This window comes from Oncorhynchus tshawytscha, linkage group LG04 (assembly GCF_018296145.1).
Source record: "Oncorhynchus tshawytscha isolate Ot180627B linkage group LG04, Otsh_v2.0, whole genome shotgun sequence".
Classification (NCBI taxonomy): Eukaryota; Metazoa; Chordata; class Actinopteri; order Salmoniformes; family Salmonidae; genus Oncorhynchus; species Oncorhynchus tshawytscha.
The window spans coordinates 5,801,454-5,816,326 of record NC_056432.1 but is presented as its reverse complement, the minus strand read 5'-3'; the positions used below and the strand labels follow the sequence as shown (position 1 = coordinate 5,816,326).

Genomic DNA, 14,873 nt, shown 5'->3' with positions numbered 1-14,873 from the left:
TGTTTGTCTTGGTGCTGAATCTACTGCGGCTCTCCTTCAGGGACCTGGGGACAGAGGGGAGGAGGAGGAGGAGGAGGAGGAGGAGGAGGAGGAGGAGGAGGAGGAGGAGAGGAGGAGAAGGCCATGTGTTGGTTGTTAATATTTCAACCCCCAGTCTGCCAGGTTTCAGCTGGGTTTCAAGGCTTTCAGGGCTTCAGCAGGATGAGCCCCATACACACTCAGATACACAAATGGGAACACACACACTTATTGCATGTTTCACACACGCACACACACACACACAATCTCTCTCTCCTTCCCACATGGAACCCTGCCAGGCACAAGGTCATACAGTGAATTAAACCATTATTTATGTTTATAGGAACACAGAACTACACCCCACCCTGATATGAACTACACCCACCCTGATATGAACTACACCCCACCCTGATATGAACTACACCCCACCCTGATATGAACTACACACCACCCGGATATCAATTACAACCCACCCTGAAATGAACTACACCCCACCCTGAAATGAACTACACCCCACCCTGATATGAACTACACCCCACCCTGATATGAACTACAACCCACCCTGATATGAATTACACCCCACCCTGATGTGAACTACCCCCACCCTGATGTGAACTACCCCCACCCTGATATGAACTACACCCCACCCTGATGTGAATTACACCCCACCCTGATATGAATTACACCCCACCCTGATTTGTTGATCTTGTACGCACCAGTGTTGTAAAGGGAGTCAGTGGTTGTAAAGGGAGCCAGTGGTTGTAAAGGGAGTCTGTGGTTGTAAAGGGAGTCTGTGGTTGTAAAGGGAGTCTGTGGTTATAAAGGGAGTCTGTGGTTGTAAAGGGAGTCTGTGGTTGTAAAGGGAGTCTGTTGTTGTAAAGGGAGTCAGTGGTTGTAAAGGGAGTCTGTGGTTGTAAAGGGAGTCTGTGGTTGTAAAGGGAGTCAGTGGTTGTAAAGGGAGTCAGTGGTTGTAAAGGGAGTCTGTGGTTGTAAAGGGAGTCAGTGGTTGTAAAGGGAGTCTGTGGTTGTAAAGGGAGTCTGTGGTTGTAAAGGGAGTCTGTGGTTGTAAAGGGAGTCTGTGGTTGTAAAGGGAGTCTGTGGTTGTAAAGGGAGTCTGTGGTTGTAAAGGGAGTCTGTGGTTGTAAAGGGAGTCTGTGGTTGTAAAGTCCTCCGGGAATGTATGGGCGGTGTGGTCGTGGGCTAAGAGAGAAACGGAAGATTCTAGATGAATTGAATTGATTAACAGTAAGATATTATATCTGATGCTGTCAGTCAGACACAAGGGTCTACTGGCTTAGAGGTTTGAATTGAGTTTCTCTCCTGCTATGACCTCGACCAGTCTTTTACCTTGTCTCATCGTCACAGTTCCTGTCCGATAAACTTCAACACGTACAGTATATACAATGTGGAGTAATATTCTCTGGTAATCACTGTGGCCAATCCTTTATGGTGATTACCTTCACAGCATTCCTATCAAATAGGTTCATTTTTTCCCCCCTAATGAATGTGCATCATTTTAAATGTGACTATATTCTACCTGCCGCAGACACACTGTCACAATATTACACAGAAACATCTTGACTCAACATGAATGTTAAAAAAATAAAATGAATGGGATTAGCGTCAGCTACTCTAATTGGCCCATAAAATGGGGTCCGTGAGGGGATGAGTGGCTGTGATTGGTTGGTGGAACCTGGTGTTGGTGTTGCAGCTTTGGGCCTGCTCAGGGTGTATGGCAGATGGTTAAGTATCCAGTATCCACACACACACACACACACACGTACGCATACACACACACACACACACACACGCAACACACACACACACACACACACACACACACACACACACACACACACACACACACACACACACACACACACACACACACACGCATGCAACACACACACAAACACACACACACACACATACGTATGCAACACACACACACACACACATGCACACACACACACACACACACACACACACACACACACACACACACACACACACACACACACACACGCATGCAACACACACACAAACACACACACACACACACACACGTACGTATGCAACACACACACACACACACGCATGCAACACACACACACACACACACACACACACACACACACACACACACACACACACGCATGCAACAAACACACACACACACACATGCAACACACACACAAACACACACACACACAACCACACCGTGTAACTAAAATGTTATACAGTATAAATATTAGAATGAGAATACAGTATACAGTATACAGTATAAATATTAGAATGAGAATACAGTATACAGTATAAATATTAGAATGAGAATACAGTATACAGTATACAGTATACAGTATAAATATTAGAATGAGAATACAGTATACAGTATACAGTATAAATATTAGAATGAGAATACAGTATACAGTATACAGTATAAATATTAGAATGAGAATACAGTATACAGTATACAGTATAAATATTAGAATGAGAATACAGTATACAGTATACAGTATAAATATTAGAATGAGAATACAATATACAGTATAAATATTAGAATGAGAATACAGTATACAGTATACAGTATTAATATTAGAATGAGAATACAGTATACAGTATAAATATTAGAATGAGAATACAGTATACAGTATACAGTATAAATATTAGAATGAGAATACAGTATACAGTATACAGTATACATACACAGTACAAAACCCCATAGCAAAAATTGATAGAATTGCAGGAAATTTGCTTCTGGACCGGAGTCTGGAATATAAATAATATAGACTGAATGTACAAAATAATCGAAACACCTGCTCTCTCCATGACATAGACTGTCCAGGTGAATCCAGGTGAAAGCTATGATCCCTTATTGATGTCACTTGTTAAATCCACTTCAGTCAGTGTAGATGAAGGGGAGGAGACGGGTTAAAGAAGGATTTTAAGCCTTGACACCATTCAGACAGGGAATGTGTATGTGTGCCGTTGAGGGTGAACGGGCAAGACAAAATATTTAAGTGCCTTTGAACGGGATATGGTAGTAGGTGCCAGGCCGCACCGATTTGTGTCAAGAACTGCAACGCTGCTGGGTTCTTCATGCTCTACAGTTTCCCATGTGTATCAAGAATGGTCCACCACCCAAAGGACATCCAGCCAACTTGACACAAGCATTGGAGTCAACATGGGCTAGCAACATCTTGTATAGTCCATACATCGACGAATTGAGGCTGTTCTGTGGGCAAAGGGGACAGCGGGTGCAACTCAATATGAGGAAGGTGTTCCTAGGTGAAGGTGTTCCTAGGTGATGGTGTTCCTAGGTGAAGGTGTTCCTATAGGTGAAGGTGTTCCTAGGTGACGGTGTTCCTAGGTGACGGTGTTCCTAGGTGAAGGTGTTCCTAGGTGACGGTGTTCCTAGGTGACGGTGTTCCTAGGTGACGGTGTTCCTAGTTGAAGGTGTTCCTAGGTGACGGTGTTCCTAGGTGACGGTGTTCCTAGGTGACGGTGTTCCTAGGTGACGGTGTTCCTAGGTGAAGGTGTTCCTAGGTGAAGGTGTTCCTAGGTGAAGGTGTTCCTAGGTGAAAGTGTTCCTAGGTGAAGGTGTTCCTAGGTGAAGGTGTTCCTAGGTGAAAGTGTTCCTAGGTGATGGTGTTCCTAGGTGAAGGTGTTCCTATAGGTGAAGGTGTTCCTAGGTGACGGTGTTCCCACCTTTAACTATGCCACTTGGTTTACATACTTATCTCATATGTATATACTGTACTCGATATCATCTACTGTATCTTGCCTATGCTGCTCTGTACCATCACTCATTCATATATCCTTATGTACATATTCTTTATCCCCTTACACTGTGTATAAGACAGTAGTTTTTTTTTTTTTTGGAATTGTTAGTTAGATTACTTGCTCGTTATTACTGCATTGTCGGAACTAGAAGCACAAGCATTTCGCTAGGTGCATTAACATCTGCTAACCATGTGTATGTGACAAATAAAATTTGATTTGATTTGATTTGATTTGATTTGATGGTGTTCCTAGGTGAAGGTGTTCCTAGGTGATGGTGTTCCTAGGTGACGGTGTTCTTAGGTGACGGTGTTCCTAGGTGACGGTGTTCCTAGGTGACGGTGTTCCCAGGTGAAGGTGTTCCCAGGTGAAGGTGTTCCTAGGTGAAGGTGTTCCTAGGTGACGGTGTTCCTAGGTGAAGGTGTTCCTAGGTGAAGGTGTTCCTAGGTGACGGTGTTCCTAGGTGAAGGTGTTCCTAGGTGACGGTGTTCCTAGGTGAAGGTGTTCCTAGGTGAAGGTGTTCCTAGGTGATGGTGTTCCTAGGTGAAGGTGTTCCTAGGTGAAGGTGTTCCTAGGTGAAGGTGTTCCTAGGTGAAGGTGTTCCTAGGTGACGGTGTTCCTAGGTGACGGTGTTCCTAGGTGATGGTGTTCCTAGGTGACGATGTTCCTAGGTGAAGGTGTTCCTAGGTGAAGGTGTTCCTAGGTGACGGTGTTCCTAGGTGACGGTGTTCCTCAGTAGCAGAATAAAAAAAGGGGCCAATGCAATAGTCCGGGTACCTATTTGATGAACTGTTTAGCGGTCTTATCGCTTGAAGAAGGAGCCTTTTGTACCTAGACTTGGCCGGTACCGCTTGCCGTTCGGTAGCAGAGAGGCCAGTCTTTGACTTGAGTGGCTGGAGTCTTTGACATTTTTTAGGGCCTTCCTCAGACACTGCCTGGTATAGAGGTCCTGGAAGGCAGAAAGCTTGGCCCGAGTGATGTACTGGGCCGTTCGCACTACCCTCTGTAGTGCCTTGTGGTTGGATGCCGAGCAGTTTTCATATCAAGCAGTGAGGTGCAGCTGTTGAACTTATTAAGGATCTGAGGAACCATGCCATATCTTTTCAGTCTCCTGAGGGGGAATAGGCGTTGTCGTGCCCTCTTCACGTCTGTCTTGGTATGTTTGGACCATGATAGTTTGTTAGTGATGTGGACACCAAGGAACTTAAAGCTCGACCAGCTCCACTACAGCCCCGTCGATGTGAATGCGGGCATGCTCTGACCTCTTATTCCTGTAGTCCACAATCGCCTCCGATGTCTTGCTCACGTTGAGGGAGAGGTTGTTGTCCTGGCACCACACTGCCAGGTCTCTGAGTACAGGAGGGGACTAAGCACGCACCCCTGAGGGGCCCCAGTGTTGATGATCATAGCATAGCAGATGTTTTATTGCCTACCCTTGCCACCTGGGGGTGGCCCGTCAGGAAGTCCAGGATCCAGTTGCAGAGGGAGGTGTTTAGTACAAGGGTCCTTAGCTCAGTGATGAGCTTTGAGTGCACTATGCTGTTGACCATTGAGATGTAGTCAATGAACAGCATTCTCACATACAGGTGTTCTTTTTAACCTCATAATCACTGTATCATTTCAAATTCAAAGTGCTGGAATACAGAGCCCCCCCAAAAAACACAAGATAAATCACTGTCCCAATACTTTTGGAGCTCACTGTATGTCCAGGAAATCAGGTTTGTGGAATGCTTCATTTATCCCACAATATGTCAAGGAAGTCTGCTGCATAATTACTTAATACAATGAGATAATCCACCAGTTTACAGTCTGCCTACAATGATATTATATTAATCATGCTACATGCTAACCATGCTACATGCTAATCATGCTACATGCTAATCATGCTACAAGGCAGAGAGAGCAGAGCCCACCAGTAGACAGACAGATGGACAGACATTACTACCTGATTTATACTGCAGAGAGAGAAGGTTGGGTCGACTGACAGACAAACAGACATTATTACTGGATTTATTTCCAGCAATTTACGTGTCAAATAGCATTTAATTAACCTTAACCTTATTAACCTTAATTAACCTATTATTTTCACATTATTATTGCGACAGCAGTACAGTAGCAACATTAACAGCAGTGGTATCAGAGTAGTTCACTGTGAATGAAACGGTTGTTCAACCTACGATATGCCATAATTACTCTGCATTTTGTTGAAAAAACACATTTTGTAAAATGCACAGCTAACCTGCGACGATGCCATATTCATCTTTTCAATGAATAATCAACATCATGTGGTTTTGGAGTTCTCTTCCCGGAGGAAGAGGAAGAGGACGAATAAGAAGAGATACTGAATGTTGGCAGTTAAACATGTAGTCGTTGCTACCCAGGCACCAGGGCAGGTTGTAGTAGTCTGCTATTGTATAAGTCATACAGGTTTAGGTGTGATGAGCTTTTCATACCAGTAATATACTTTGACTCTTTAAATCAATTCACTGAACCAGTTATATACTTTGACTCTTTAAATCAATTCACTGAACTGGTAATTCACTTTGACTCTTTAAATCAATTCAGTGAACTAGTTATATACTTTGACTCTTTAAATCAATTCACTGAACTGGTAATTCACTTTGACTCTTTAAATCAATTCAGTGAACCAGTTATATACTTTGACTCTTTAAATCAATTCACTGAACCAGTTATATACTTTGACTCTTTAAATCAATTCACTGAACAAGTTATATACTTTGACTCTTTAAATAAATTCACTGAACCGGTAATTCACTTTGACTCTGAACCGATAATATACTTTGACTCTTTAAATCAATTCACTGAACTGGTAATTCACTTTGACTCCTTAAATCAATTCACTGAACCGGTAATATACTTTGACTCTTTAAATCAAGACACTGAACTGGTAACATAAAGCCTAAACTGATCCTAGATCAGCCCTTCCTACTCTGAGAATCTGTTAGTAGTGGACCGGATCTGACCCCTTTCACTGGGTTCATTTTTTGTTTGTCCTGTCTTTCTTCCATATCAATGTCAGTGCTGTTCTAAGCCAGTATCTTATCTGAAGTGACTAAGTGTTCTCTACTGACTGACACCTGCCAAGTGTCCCTGTCCGGGGGAATGCTTTGTATGCAGATATAAAACACGTGAAGGCATCTTGTCTTTGAGTGGAATCACATTGTGGACAACCTGCTAGTCAGTCAGTAGCCATGTCACAACCCCTGGCACAGACAGGACAGGCCTGCTAGGCAGTCAGTAGACGTGTCACAACCCCTGGCACAGACAGGACAGGCCTGCTAGGCACATCACTCTGGGATGAGAGAGATGTGTGTGTGTGTGTGTGTGTGTGTGTGTGTGTGTGTGTGTGTGTGTGTGTGTGTGTGTGCATATGCACATTTGTATGCGCCCATGTACAGTCGTGGCCAAAAGTTTTGAGAATGACACAAATATTAATTTTCACGTCTGCTGCCTCAGTTTGTATGATGGCAATTTGCATATACTCCAGAATGTTATGAAGAGTGATCAGATGAATTACAATTAATTGCAAAGTCCCTCTTTGCCATGCAAATTAACTGAATCCCCAAAAAACAGTCCCTCTCTGCTGCCAACAAAAGGACCAAATTCTCTCGTTAACACAAGTGTTGGTGTTGACGAGGACAAAGCTGGAGATCACTCTGTCATGCTGAATGAGTTCGAATAACAGACTGGAAGCTTCCTTGGTCAACCATGGTTACCTGCAAGGAAACACGTGCCGTCATCATTGTTTTGCACAAAAAGGGCTTCACAGGCAAGGATATTGCTGCCAGTAAGATTGCACCTAAATCAACCATTTATCTGATCATCAAGAACTTCAAGAAGAGCGGTTCAATTGTTGTGAAGAAGGCTTCAGAGTGCACAAGAAAGTCCAGAAAGCGCCAGGACCGTCTCCTAAAGTTAATTCAGCTGCGGGATCGGGGCACCACCAGTACAGAGCTTGCTCAGGAATGGCAGCAGGTAGGAGTGAGTGCATCTGCATGCACAGTGAGGCAAAGACTTTTGGAGGATGGCCTGGTGTCAAGAAGGGCAGCAAAGAAGCCACTTCTCTCCAGGAAAAACATCAGGGACAGACTGATATTCTGCAAAAGGTACAGGGATTGGACTGCTGAGGACTGGGGTAAAGTCATTTTCTCTGATGAATCCCCTTTCCGATTGTTTGGGGCATCCGGAAAAAGCTTGTCCGGGGAAGACAAGATGAGCGCACCATCAGTCCTGTGTCATGCCAACAGTAAAGCATCCTGAGGCCATTCATGTGTGGGGTTGCTTCTCAGCCAAGGGAGTGGGCTCACTCACAATTTTGCCTAAGAACACAGCCATGAATAAAGAATAGTACCCACACATCCCCTGAGAGCATCTTCTCCCAACCATCCAGGAACAGTTTGGTGACAAACAATGCCTTTTTCAGCATGATGGAGCACCTTGCCATAATGCAAAAGTGATAACAAAGTGGCTCGGGGAACAAAACATCGATATTTTGGGTCCAAGGCCAGGAAACTCCCCAGACCTTAATCCCATTGAGAACTTGTGGTCAATCCTCAAGAGGCGCTGAACAAACAAAACCCCACAAATTCTGACAAACTCCAAGCATTGATTATGCAAGAATGGGCTGCCATCAGTCAGGATGTGGCCCAGAAGTTAATTGACAGCATGCCAGGGTGGATTGCAGAGGTCTTGAAAAAGAGGGTCAACACTGCAAATATTGACTCTTTGCATCAACTTCATGTAATTGTCAATAAAAGCACACTAATGAAACGCTTGTAATTATACTTCAGTATTCCATATTAACATCTGACAAAAATATCTAAAGACACTGAAGCAGCAAACTTTGTGAAAATTAATATTTGTGTCATTCTCAAAACTTTTGTACACGACTGTATGTATGTTTGTGTGAATGTGTCTGTGTGCATACAGGCATTTGTGAGTACATGCAAGTACATGCCTGTGCGTCAGTCTTCCAGTCAGTCTAGTATGGATCAGAAAACCAAGCTTTAGTCTGGATCAACCCCAAGCTCTACTCTGGATCAAACCCCAAGCTCTAGTCTGGATCAAACCCCAAGCTCTAGTCTGGATCAACCTCAAGCTCTAGTCTGGATCAAACCCCAAGCTCTAGTCTGGATCAAACCCCAAGCTCTACTCTGGATCAACCTCAAGCTCTAGTCTGGATCAAACCCCAAGCTCTAGTCTGGATCAAACCCCAAGCTCTAGTCTGGATCAAACCCCAAGCTCGAGTCTGGAGCTCTTCCATCCTCTCCCCCTTCTCCTATCCTCTCCCCTCTTCTCCTATCCTCTCCCTGATCTCCCCTCTTCTCCTATCCTCTCCTCTCCCCTCTTCTCCTATCCTCACCCCTCTTCTCCCATCCTCTCCCCTCTTCTCCCATCCTCTCCCCTCTTCTCCTATTATCCTCTCCCCTCTTCTCCTATCCTCTCCCCTCTTCTCCTATCCTCTCCTCTCCCCTCTTCTCCCCTCCTCTCGCCTCCTCTCCCCTCTTCTCCTCTCCTCTCCCCTCTTCTCTTCTCCCCTCTTCTCCTCTCTTCTCCTCTCCTCCTTTCCTCCTCTCATCTCCTCTCCCCTCTTCTCTTCTCCTCTCCTCTCCCCTCTTCTCCCCTCTTCTCCTCTCCTCCTTTCCTCCTCCCATCTCCTCTCCCCTCTTCTCCTCTCCTCTCCTCCCATCTCCTCTCCCCTCTTCTCCTCTCCTCCTTTCCTCTTCTCCTCTCATCTCTGCATCTCATTGATGTTAATTATCTCCTCAGAACTCTGATTGGGGGATTGCTGCTTGGGACCACTGAACCCCATCTAATTAATTACTAGCCTAAGACTCTCCCCTGTCTGTCACTAGTTGATTTGGAGTGTCTCTTTATTGTGTTATTTTACACCAGGGGGCCCTTTGTTGGTACTCAGGCAGGATCTTGTAATCAGTAGTCCACAGAGTGTCGAGCTGCCAGTAGAGCCCTATCCATACCCTCAATGTTCAGGCCCCACCCTATCCACTCAACGTTCAGGCCCCAACCTATCCATATCCTCAACGTTCAGGCCCCACCCTATCCACTCAACGTTCAGGCCCCAACCTATCCATACCCTCAACGTTCAGGCCCCACCCTATCCACTCAACGTTCAGGCCCCACCCTATCCATACCCTCAACGTTCAGGCCCCACCCTATCCATACCCTCAAAGTTCAGGCCTCACCCTATCCATACCCTCAAAGTTCAGGCCCCACCCTATCCATACCCTCAAAGTTCAGGCCCCACCCTATCCATACCCTCAAAGTTCAGGCCCCACCCTATCCATACCCTCAAAGTTCAGGCCCCACCCTATCCATACCCTCAACGTTCAGGCCCCACCCTATCCATACCCTCAAAGTTCAGGCCTCACCCTATCCATACCCTCAACGTTCAGGCCCCACCCTATCCATACCCTCAGAGTTCAGGCCTCACCCTATCCATACCCTCAACATTCAGGCCCCACCCTATCCATACCCTCAAAGTTCAGGCCTCACCCTATCCATACCATCAACGTTCAGGCCCCACCCTATCCACTCAACGTTCAGGCCTCACCCTATCCATACCCTCAAAGTTCAGGCCTCACCCTATCCATACCCTCAACGTTCAGGCCTCACCCTATCCATACCCTCAACGTTCAGGCCTCACCCTATCCATACCCTCAAAGTTCTGGCCTCACCCTATCCATACACTCAACGTTCAGACCCCACCCTATCCATACCCTCAATGTTCAGGCCTCACCCTATCCATACCCTCAAAGTTCAGGCCTCACCCTATCCATACCCTCAACGTTCAGGCCCCACCCTATCCATACCCTCAACGTTCAGGCCTCACCCTATCCATACCCTCAAAGTTCAGGCCCCACCCTATCCATACCCTCAAAGTTCAGGCCCCACCCTATCCATACCCTCAAAGTTCAGGCCTCACCCTATCCATACACTCAACGTTCAGGCCCCACCCTATCCATACCCTCAAAGTTCAGGCCTCACCCTATCCATACCCTCAACGTTCAGGCCCCACCCTATCCATACCCTCAACGTTCAGGCCTCACCCTATCCATACCCTCAAAGTTCAGGCCTCACCCTATCCATACCCTCAACGTTCAGGCCCCACCCTATCCATACCCTCAACGTTCAGGCCTCACCCTATCCATACCCTCAAAGTTCAGGCCCCACCCTATCCATACCCTCAAAGTTCAGGCCCCACCCTATCCATATCCTCAAAGTTCAGGCCTCACCCTATCCATACACTCAACGTTCAGGCCCCACCCTATCCATACCCTCAAAGTTCAGGCCCCACCCTATCCATACCCTCAACGTTCAGGCCCCACCCTATCCATACCCTCAACGTTCAGGCCTCACCCTATCCATACCCTCAAAGTTCAGGCCCCACCCTATCCATACCCTCAAAGTTCAGGCCCCACCCTATCCATATCCTCAAAGTTCAGGCCTCACCCTATCCATACACTCAAGTTCAGGCCCCACCCTATCCATACCCTCAAAGTTCAGGCCCCACCCTATCCATACCCTCAACGTTCAGGCCCCACCCTATCCATACCCTCAACCATCAGGCCCCACCCTATCCACTCAAAGTTCAGGCCCCACCCTATCCATACCCTCAAAGTTCAGGCCCCACCCTATCCATACCCTCAAAGTTCAGGCCCCACCCTATCCATACCCTCAACGTTCAGGCCCCACCCTATCCATACCCTCAACGTTCAGGCCCCACCCTATCCACTCAAAGTTCAGGCCCCACCCTATCCATACCCTCAAAGTTCAGGCCCCACCCTATCCATACCCTCAAAGTTCAGGCCCCACCCTATCCATACCCTCAAAGTTCTGGCCTCACCCTATCCATACACTCAACGTTCAGACCCCACCCTATCCATACCCTCAAAGTTCAGGCCCCACCCTATCCATACACTCAACGTTCAGGCCCCACCCTATCCATACACTCAAAGTTCAGGCCCCACCCTATCCATACACTCAACGTTCAGGCCCCACCCTATCCATACCCTCAAAGTTCAGGCCCCACCCTATCCATACACTCAAAGTTCAGGCCCCACCCTATCCATACACTCAACGTTCAGGCCCCACCCTATCCATACCCTCAACGTTCAGGCCCCACCCTATCCATACCCTCAAAGTTCAGGCCCCACCCTATCCATACACTCAACGATCAGGCCCCACCCTATCCATACACTCAAAGTTCAGGCCCCACCCTATCCATACACTCAACGTTCAGGGCCCCACCCTATCCATACCCTCAACGTTCAGGCCCCACCCTATCCATACCCTCAAAGTTCAGGCCCCACCCTATCCATACCCTCAAAGTTCAGGCCCCACCCTATCCATACCCTCAAAGTTCAGGCCCCACCCTATCCATACACTCAAAGTTCAGGCCCCACCCTATCCATACACTCAACGTTCAGGCCCCACCCTATCCATACCCTCAACGTTCAGGCCCCACCCTATCCATACCCTCAAAGTTCAGGCCCCACCCTATCCATACCCTCAAAGTTCAGGCCCCACCCTATCCATACCTTCAAAGTTCAGGCCCCACCCTATCCATACCCTCAAAGTTCAGGCCCCACCCTATCCATACCCTCAAAGTTCAGGCCCCACCCTATCCATACCCTCAAAGTTCAGGCCCCACCCTATCCATACACTCAACGTTCAGGCCCCACCCTATCCATACCCTCAACGTTCAGGCCCCACCCTATCCATACCCTCAAAGTTCAGGCCTCACCCTATCCATACCCTCAAAGTTCAGGCCCCACCCTATCCATACACTCAATGTTCAGGCCCCACCCTATCCATACCCTCAAAGTTCAGGCCCCACCCTATCCATACCCTCAAAGTTCAGGCCCCACCCTATCCATACCCTCAAAGTTCAGGCCCCACCCTATCCACTCAACGTTCAGGCCCCACCCTATCCATACCCTCAAAGTTCAGGCCCCACCCTATCCATACCCTCAAAGTTCAGGCCCCACCCTATCCACTCAAAGTTCAGGCCCCACCCTATAAACTATGACACAGAAAAAGCTGAAACACACACAGGTACATTGCTGACAGAGACAGTGTCACCTGCCATGCATCGTTTCACCTCTGTCAGGCCCTATCCATTGTTCTGTCTGTCTGTCTGTCTGTTCAGGTCTGTCTGTCTGTCTGTCTGTCACTGTCTGTCTGTCTGTCTGTCTGTCTGTCTGTCTGTGTCTGTCTGTCTGTCTGTCTGTCTGTCTGTCTGTCTGTCTGTCTGTCTGTCTGTCTGTCTGTCTGTCTGTCTGTCTGTCTGTCTGTCTGTCTGTCTGTCTGTGATTGACAACTTTCCTGTCATTTCACTGTTTGTTGTTTTGTTCTTTGTGTTTCAGGTCATTAAACCCCCCCCTCCTCCTCCTGCTCCTTTGCGGCCTCCACCACCCGTGAGTACAGCACACACACACACACACACACACACACACACACACACACACACACACACACACAGGTGTGTCCACGTCAGGTCCTCAAATAGGGACTCAGTGGAACCAGGGCTCACATTTCAAGTTTCTGAAAACCTAGCATTACATCATTAAATCATTAAATCATTACATCATTACATCATTACAACATTACATCATTACAACATTACATCATTACAACATTACATCATTACATAATTACAACATTACATCATTACAACATTAAATCATTACATCATTACAGTATTACATCATTACAACATTACATCATTACATCATTACAACATTACATCATTACATAATTACATCATTACATAATTACAACATTACATCATTACAATATTAAATCATTACATCATTACAACATTACATCATTACAACATTAAATCATTACAACATTACATCATTACAGTATTACATCATTACATCATTACAACATTACATCATTACATCATTACAGTATTACATCATTACAACATTACAGTATTACATCACTACATCATTACATAATTACAACATTACATCATTACAACATTACATCATTACAGTATTACATCATTACATCATTACAGTATTACATCATTACATCATTACAGTATTACATCATTACATCATTACAACATTACATCATTACATCATTACAACATTACATCATTACAACATTAAATCATTACATCATTACAACATTACATCATTACAACATTAATTCATTACAACACTACATCATTACAACATTACATCATTACATCACTACATCATTACATCATTACATCATTACAACATTACATCACTACATCACTACATAATTACATTACAACATTACATTACATCATTACAACATTACATCATTACAACATTAAAGCATTACACCATTACAACATTACATCATTACAACATTACATCATTACAACATTACATCATTACAACATTACATCACTACATAATTACATTACAACATTACATTACATCATTACAACATTACATCATTACAACATTAAAGCATTACACCATTACAACATTACATCATTACAACATTACATCATTACAACATTACATCATTACAACATTACAACATTACATAATTACAACATTACAATCACTACATAATTACATTACAACATTACATAATTACATTAAATCCATTTCTAATTCTGGGTGTATTCGGTCATACATTCCTGACCTGTTTGTTATCCCTTTAGGAGCCGGAGGAGGACGACCACCTGCCCAAGAAGAAGTGGGCGACTGTGGACGCCTCGTACTACGGAGGGAGAGGAGCAGGAGGGATCAAACGCATGGAGGTTTGACTATATACGACAGTCATTGTTTAGTGTGGTTTGTACTGTGTGGCTCAGTTGATAAAGCATGGTGCTTGCGAAGACGAGAGTTGTGGGTTCGAGTCCTGCTGCGACCACCCATATGTAAAATGTATGCACACGTTAAGTCGCTTTGGATGAAAACATCTATATTATGATATATTGTACAAGTATATACACAACATTATGAACAACTCTCTCCATGACACAGACTGACCAGGTGAATCCAGGTGAAAGTTATGATCCCTTATTGATGTCACTTGTT

At 45.4% G+C, this 14,873-nt stretch overlaps 1 protein-coding gene across 1 annotated transcript in view; it reads left to right on the top strand.

Moving 5' to 3' along the window:
* The window catches only part of LOC112233908 (anthrax toxin receptor 2), a 151,493-nt gene that overhangs the window by 52,592 nt on the left and 84,028 nt on the right, over positions 1–14,873 (top strand). Inside the window, exons 12-13 of the mRNA XM_042320248.1 lie at positions 13,206–13,256; positions 14,495–14,593. Coding sequence (XP_042176182.1) covers positions 13,206–13,256; positions 14,495–14,593 — 150 coding nt within the window. The remainder of the gene's footprint in view (positions 1–13,205; positions 13,257–14,494; positions 14,594–14,873) is intronic.